Below are 8,044 nucleotides of genomic sequence, written 5' to 3' on the forward strand. Positions count from 1 at the left end.
AGGCATCTTCTGCTTTAAACACTATTCAGTTACAGTTTGGTTTAAAGAACTCTAAGAACTGTAGCCCATTAACGAGTAGCATCAGGGCAGGAGATTGAACTCGGAGATACACAGGGCAGCTAGACACAGTCTTCCACATAATGCTGAGATTAGGGGTATACAAATGTTGTTAAATTTGTCTGTGTTTTGTGGACTCTCATGCATCTTTCATTCTGTTGTCCATTTACTGATGGATTTTTTTTACCAGAATTTCATACTGATCTGCACTAATTCACTTTAATGCAAATGTACATTCAAGTTACTGAACATTTATGCCAATGCTTTAATGCACAGTAGTGTAAATCCCCTTCACCAAAAGTGAAAAGCTGTTTGCGGGTCCATGGAATCCATGTGACTTGGAAAAAGCCTGTCCACTGGAGAATCTGCAGGCCAGATTCACAGACATTTGAACCCATTTAAATCTATTGTGGATCTCGCCATAACCCTAGTTCAGATGTACCACACTTCTATTAAAGTTATAATAATTATTTTAAAACTTTGTGTGATGAAACACAAAAATGAAGTTGCTAATCTTACAAAAATATGTAACATATAAGATGAACCTCTGCACCCTAAGACTGGAGAATGGCCAATATCACTAACTTTTCAAAAGGGATCCAATAAATTACAGATCAGTTAATCTGTGCCAGGTAAATAGGTTTAATGCATTATGAAAGATGAATCAGTAAGCATAGAGGGGCAAGCCCTCAAAGGGAAATTCTGTCTCACTAACCTTTTATTTATAAACACATGGATTGAGGTGATCCAATAGACATGGTTTATTTGGACTTCTAAAAAGCCTTTGACAAAGTCCCTCACCAAAGATTCCTGAGCAAATTTAGCAGTCATGGAGTAAGAGGGGAGGTCCTCTTATGGATCAGTAATCAGTAAAGAATCTAAAACATTGAATGGGACTACAATTTCTTCCAGTGGAGGGATTGTAAGCAGTGGAGTCCCACAAGGTTCTGTATTAGGGCAAATGCTGTTCAATCTACTCATAAATGATCTTGAATTAGGAGTTAACGGTGATGACACCAAACCATTCAGTGTGGGATCTCTCCAAGCTGAGAGAACAAGCATCAAAATAGCAAATGCCGTTCAATGCAAGTAAATGTAAAGCAACACAAAATCGGAGAACCAAGCCCAGCTTCAAGTATATGAAGCTATGCCGTGACCATATGTAGAATACTATGTACAATTCTGGTTGCTGCAGCTGAAGATGGAACAGAAGAAGTGCAGAGAAAGGCAACTAAAATGAGCAAGAGGTTGAAGCAACTTCTTTATAAGCAAAGGTTACAACAGTTGGAATTGTTTCGTTTAGAAACAAGGCAAGTGAGAAGAGACATGATAGAGGTGTTCAGAATTATGCATAAAGTAAAAGAAGTGGAGAGGGAAACATTTTTCTCCCTCTCCTGTAAAACTAGAACCCTGGCACATCTCATGAAGCTAACTGGTAGGAGAGTCAGGGCAGATAAAAGTAGCAATCCTTCACATAGCACAAAGTTAAACTCATTTCCATGGGATGTAGTGCCGATGACCAATTTGAACAACATTAAAAGGGGACTGGACAATTCATGAAGGTGACAGTGCCTATTAGTCTTGATGATGCTATGAGGGCTGGGATTTCTAGTCTAACACATATGGATTAGCAGAGACCAGACTGGAGGAGACTGGTCTATACTGTAGCGGCAAAAAGCCAAGCAGTGTTGTGATGCCATAAAAGACCAATTGTTTTTGTCACAGCAGGGCTTTAGTAAGAAAGCATCACTTTTATCAGATGCATAATGTAAACCATTCATATATCTGAACTAGTTTTATGTGTACCAAAGCAAAGCAGGTGTCAAACAACATGCCAAAAAGGATTGGCAATTTACATATCTCACAGATCAGTAAACAAGTTGATGCCAAAACAAAATCACAGTTGCATGAGCTAGGCCAAATTTGCCAGTGAGAAAGTTAGTAATATAAAGTTGAACAATTCCCATCTCCAGTGGCAGGCAGCAGCTTTAACACTGCATAGCAACCTGGGTTCTACAGCTCAGAAATGTTGAAGGCTAAATGTCTTTTAGCCTTAAGGCCAAATTCCATTTTGGAGAAACTCTTGGGAGCTGTCTTCCAGTGATTAGTGAGGCCAAAAGCAAAGCTGGTGGGGCTGAAGACAAAAAGGTGAAGCCAAGAACACCAGAAACATCAGCATATCATAGCTTAAAGATCTTAAAGTAATGCCTTAAGAGAGCTATTTCAAACTTTTATAATGGGGGAAAATTCATAAAAGCCAGTTAAACCACCAAATAATGAGTGCTTTGGGGAAAGGGGTAGAGCCAGGGGAAGACATGTGGCCATCTAGAGAACCCAGCAGGCTGAATTGTAACTGCAGGAGGACCAGATTTGGTGCCTGGGCCTATAGCTCCCCACCCTGATATAGCCAATCCCACAAAAACCATCAATTTGCTCATAGCATGCCACAAAGAAAATATTGTGTGGGGAAAAGAACATTATTTATCTTCAGTGTCCCCCATATGGTAATTATATATACTTACCTTATTTTTGCATGATTGTTAAGCAGTTCTGTCCTTAAATTTGTAGCAGTCAATTTTTAAACTTCTTCAATATGGTGCTTTGGGGCATTTAGATAACCCTGTTACTGGGAGATAGCAGAAACAGCAACTCTATGGCAAGTTCACCTCACCTTGCCCAGAATCCTATCCTTGTGTCCTGGAAGAACCAGTTCCATGCTCTACCCTTCAGTGAAGACATGATGAGGTAGAAACTCCATCCAGAGACCCAATTAACATGATTCTTCCCTCTTAAACAGCAGAAGATTGTTCACAGTTGTATACCACCCAGAGAGCTTCAGCTGTGGGGTGGCATAGAAATGAAATCAATCAAAATGCCATCAGGTTCCATGTGGATTGCTGGCATCACATGATATCATGCATGTGGAGTGGCACCATTCCTTCTCCACAGAAAGGATTGTCTCAGGCAGGTTAAATGCTGGCTCTGTGCTGATGAAGAGCTGTAGAGGGCTTATGAAAGGCATCTGTGGGACCTCAACCTTCTGGTCAACTTTCTGAGCTTCATTTGCCTCTTGGCTACTGAAGTTTGAGGGTCCTCTACTGGGCAGGTGGCTATTATGGGGCAGTTAGTCCTGCTCAGTCTGTGAGTTAATATGGCAGTAGCTGCCTGAGAAGCTGCCCGTAGTGTTCAGTTTCCCATAATGTCCTGGAGCAGGTCAAGTGCTTTCAGTCTTTGTGGGCAATTTTGCCTGGATGTTTGCTTCTCAAGCCCTGCTGCTGTTGTGCAGAAAAGGCCAGTGGGCCTGCCCTGCCAGTATACTAGGGCCTGGGCTGCTACTTGGGGGAGAAAGGAGTTGATGCTGACTGTGTAGCAACCACAGAAAGCCTGGGAAGAAGAACTTCCCCAGACTTTCACTCTTCCTAACTATGCAAAGCCTGAGAATGTGAATAAATTAAAATCATTCCTTGTAAGGCTCGGAGATGTTCTGTGAATGGAACAGCTCAAAGCTGCCTCTGGAAACATGTGACAAAGGATCGAGTTACAAGGTTCCTGTAGGGGGCCATCCTCTGTCCTGGAGAGCTGGCAGGCTTGTATTTGAAGATGTCTTCTATTTAATGGGCTGCCAGTTCCAAGTATAGGTTAAACACAAAGAGCCATAAGGAGGGAGCTGAGATCAGAGGCCTCAAAGATGTCCATGAACACTTAGCACCTGAACAGCAACTGAGTAAGCACACAGGTTACCTGGACTGTCTTGTCTATTATGGACAAGTGCCATATTTTCATTCAAATCACAGTTATTATTTGTATTTTTTCACCTATATGCACTTGCATCTGCAAATTAGCACCCTCTCTTGTGTTCTTTTTAGGATTTTCAGGCCCCCTATTTTGCAATGAGTAAGTGGCCACCTTAAGCAGCCCCTCACTACAATGATTAGAAACAATTTCAGAAACCCATTATGACTGGAAAGGTTTTCCAACGCAGTTCCATTTGGATCCAGACAGGATATAACTTTCAGCTTCTTGCCAAATGGATGCTGGCACCATTCCACAAAAAATAATAGCCACCATGTGATTCTTTGGTTGACTAACCATGCTCAGAAAACAAAACCTTCAGGCACTGCCAAAGGTGTCAGCAACACATATGTGGGATTTCTCCCTGGGCAGGAATGGGAGTATAGCAGGACCATAAAAGGTGCAGTTGCTTCCCTGATATACCAGACTTAAAGATGCTGAGCCTGAGAGGGCTCCTTCGTCTTAAAGAGGGGAACATCACCCTGAATTGCTTCTTTTGTTCTGAAGTCAAGTGGGAGAAGAAAGCATACCTGTCAGTATTTTCCCTGCTTATATCTTATGAATAGGTGCACTCTCTGAGTCTGATTTATTTATTTATTTGGGATATTTCTAACCTGTCCAATCACTATCCGTCTCTGGATCACTTACAAACAAATTCAATAAATACAACAATATAAAAGATCATAAATATCCCAAACAATAATAAAACCAATAACCCATGACTGAAGTGAAACTTAATTAAAATCTTTTAAACATTAAAATATTGGGTGAATGAAAAGGTCTTAACCTGGTGCCGAAAAGGCATATCATGTCGGCGCCAGGCAGACCTCTCTAGGGAGCACATTTCATAGCCGGAGCACCACCACAGAGAAAGCCCTCCTCTGGGCAGTCTGCCTCCCAATCTCCTTCAAGGAGGGTTTCTGGAGCAGGGCCTCTGCTGCAGATCTTGAGGGGCAGGAGGGCATGAAGGGAAAAAGATGTTCCTTTAGGTATCCTGGTCCCAAGCCATTTAGGGCTTTATAGGTCATAACCAGCAACTTAAATTGGTCCTGGACTTCAATGGGAAGCCAGTGAAGCTGATGGAGGACCGGAATTATATGAGAGCAACAACCTGTCCCTGACAGCAACCTGGCAGCTCTGGTTCTAGCAGCCTTATCTTTAACCCCAAATCTGGGTAGACATCATAGAACTGTGATGCAGAAAATGAGGCTGTGCTTCAAGCTACACCCGCCATCAGACAGCCCTGACTTATAGGCTCCTTCCACTTTGACCTCAAGCTACACCCGCCATCAGACAGCCCTGACTTATAGGCTCCTTCCACTTTGACCACAAGCCCATCTTAACCCAAAACACTACTTGTCTATGGTGCAAATAGTTCTGAAAGTAGCACAAGGAAGGACCCTTGGTTAGTTAGCAGCAGCTTCTGTCATGCGCTCAGCATGACTACACTTCGTATCAAGTTTAGGCAGGATGCGGGAGTGGAGCATGATTCAGATGATAGTGCGAGAAACAAACTATGCGGCAAGCTGCTGGTGGGGTGTAAGGAGTTTTAATTTCCTGAAAGGATTCAGCTTTCAGATCTGAAGGATTGCTGAGCTCACTGGTGAAGGGGAGGGGTGTTGAATGGGCCTGGCTGGCAGCCTTCAGATATGCTAAGTTGCTGTTGCAGTTAAAACATCATTTTTGGTACTATCTGCACCACATGCTTAATCTTCTTGTTAGATTTCTAAGCACCCCAGCAAGGCAGGAACTGATTTCAAAACTGAGGCAGGAATCAAGACCGCTTGGAAGCCTTGTAAACTGAACCCTGGCCATGGGAGAGGAATTGGTGGTGATTCTGCAATCTGGGGGAGCACTCGTTCCTTTAAGTTTAATTTACAGTTAGCAATCAAACCTCTCGGGGGAAGGGATGAGCACACAGATACTGAGTCTAAACCTTACCTCAAGATAAGATCTAATGCCACAAGCATTCATCTTCCCCCTCACCTTAGCACCATAATCTCAATATCCATTCAAACAAAAAAGTCCACATTCTGAGGGCCAAATGCTAACCAGTCTCTAACCCAATCCGCAGGAGATTCCCGTTTCCCCACCGCTGTGTGCCTTTACTCAGGACAGAGTGCTGCTCCTCACCAGAAATGTGTGTTCGACAGGAAAGAGGTGCAGGCACCGAAGCCTACCTGGCAGCTAGCAACCAGTGACGGGGGCGCCTACTCCGCTAACCCCAGATCCGTTCGGAAGGCGCTGTTCACACACTGGTGTGGGGAAAGGCATTCACACACGCTGTTCACACACTGGCGTGGGGAAAGGCACACTCCCATCTCACCACTTCCACGGCTGCGCCCTGGCCCTGGAAAGAGGCTCCCACTCGGAGCAGCAACCCTGGGCCTTCCTCAGGCCCACTAGAGGTGATCAGTCCTGAGTCCTCGGGCCGCCCCGTCCGGGAAGAGCAGCAGTTACTCGTGGCGACGGCTGGGCCGCAGCTTGCCCAGCGCCGCGCTGCGCCCCGCCAGCCCCGCTTTGTCCATACCTTCCAAGCCTGTGATGGTCACGGTGGCACTGCTGGCGGCTTCGCCGTGCTCGTTCTTGGCCACGCAGCTGTAGAGCCCAGCATCAGCCGCTTTGCTGTTGCGGATGCGGAGGCTGCCATACTCCTCCTCCGCGCCCCCCTCTCGGGGGGGAGCAAAAGGTGCCTTCTCTTTGTACCAGGTCAGGTGTGGCTGGGGCCGGCCGGCGACCACCACCCTCAGCACGAGGTCGCAGCCGAGAGCGGCGGCCGTGTCCTTCAGCTCCTGCAGGAAAACGGGGGCTGCAGGGCCTCCCTCCTCAGCCGTGACTTTTGCTCTCTTCGGAGGGATGGTGGGGCTTGGCGGCGCCCTCCCGGAGCCCCGGCCTGCCCCTGCGGGATCTCCGGTGGCCCGACCGAGGCTGCTTTGACCCGGTGGTTTTTGCATGGCGCCGAGGGGCCCGAGACCTCGCTCACTCTCCCACGGCCGTGGGTCGCCGGTCTCTCGCCTAGGAGGCTGCCGTCCCAACAGCCCCGCAGAGCCCCTCCAAGACCCGCGGCAGCCGTCCCTTTTGTTCGATGGTTACCCCGCCAGTGTGCGACCCCCGGCTCCCGGGTACCTGCCAGGGGGCACGGACGCTGCTCCAGGTGCCTGCCCACCAAGCAGCACAAAGTCCCAGAAGGTCATTTCTCTGCCAGGCGGACGGGGGGTTATTTTTAGGCTGGTCTCAGGTTGCAGCCAGCCCATCCCGACGCATCAAGGGACTGTGTGCCTGGGGCGCAGCCCTCCCGCTTTGCTGAATACCCGACTCCCCGGACCGGTAGCTCCTGCAATCTGGACTGTCTCTTAGTGGGCCTGACAACCCCCAAACCCCAGAAACCCCTCCTTTTTTTGTTTTATTGCAGCCCAACATGAACGATCCCAGGCCCCTGTATAGTTCCCCCCTCCGCCCAAGTAGCAGCTGCAGTCTGATATGTCACATTCCTTGAGAAGAGCAGGGAGCGTATGACTGCAGGATGGCTTAACTTCCCCAGCAAAGATAGACATGGGAGGATGGTGCTTGCCATATTAGTGCGGGGTGGGGGGTGGGGGTGGGCAAGGGCCTCCTAGGCTCAGCCTGCCCTTTGCTGTTCCTGCATAGTGCATGTTAGGGACACTTGGAATGCCACACGCGGGGGGGGGGGGGGAGAGTGTGCCCCCTCTATGGTCCAAGGGCCATAAGATTTGGAGTGCAACTCAGAGAAAGATAAGGACTGTTCTCTTGTGTAAGTTATTTTGCGCAAACTGGGGTAGAGGGAGTATTTGATATTTTTCTTCTTTGCTTCTGAGTAGACATGACTCCTAGTGTACATTGATGAAATGGAGTGGAGAATTGAGGATGCTTCCAACCCTGCCCAGTTTTACCTGTCACTCCACCTACCACTGGAATTCAACACCCAAGAGCTTTTCCAAAATAGAATTATTATTACAATTATTAATTTCATTTCTATACTACCCAATAGCCAAAGTTTGCAAAGTACATAAAAACAATACAATAAAATACCACATCTTATCAAAATACAATCATTTTAAAGTGGAAAAATAAAAGCAGCTAAAACAACCTACAGTGAAGAACAGCCCTGTAAATACCTGGGATGGGTATTTCTCTCAAGCCCTTGGATGTCCACATATATCTTGCAAAGCTTCAT

At 46.6% G+C, this 8,044-nt stretch overlaps 1 protein-coding gene across 3 annotated transcripts in view; it reads right to left on the bottom strand.

The window, feature by feature from the left end:
- The window catches only part of SPEG (striated muscle enriched protein kinase), a 119,780-nt gene extending 112,653 nt beyond the window's left edge, over positions 1-7,127 (bottom strand). Inside the window, exon 1 of one of the 3 annotated variants that reach the window (XM_044437969.1) lies at positions 6,380-7,127. In XM_044437969.1, the coding sequence (XP_044293904.1) occupies positions 6,380-6,803 (424 nt within the window). In that variant the 5' untranslated portion in view covers positions 6,804-7,127. Of the gene's footprint in view, positions 1-6,029; positions 6,201-6,379 lie in introns of those variants that run through there. The other 2 variants (XM_044437968.1, XM_044437970.1) reach the window with 2 other exon arrangements.
- Between the last annotated feature and the right edge of the window lie 917 nt (positions 7,128-8,044).

The sequence above is a fragment of the Varanus komodoensis genome, unplaced genomic scaffold (genome assembly GCF_004798865.1).
Source record: "Varanus komodoensis strain SLA01 unplaced genomic scaffold, ASM479886v1 scaffold32, whole genome shotgun sequence".
Classification (NCBI taxonomy): domain Eukaryota; kingdom Metazoa; phylum Chordata; class Lepidosauria; order Squamata; family Varanidae; genus Varanus; species Varanus komodoensis.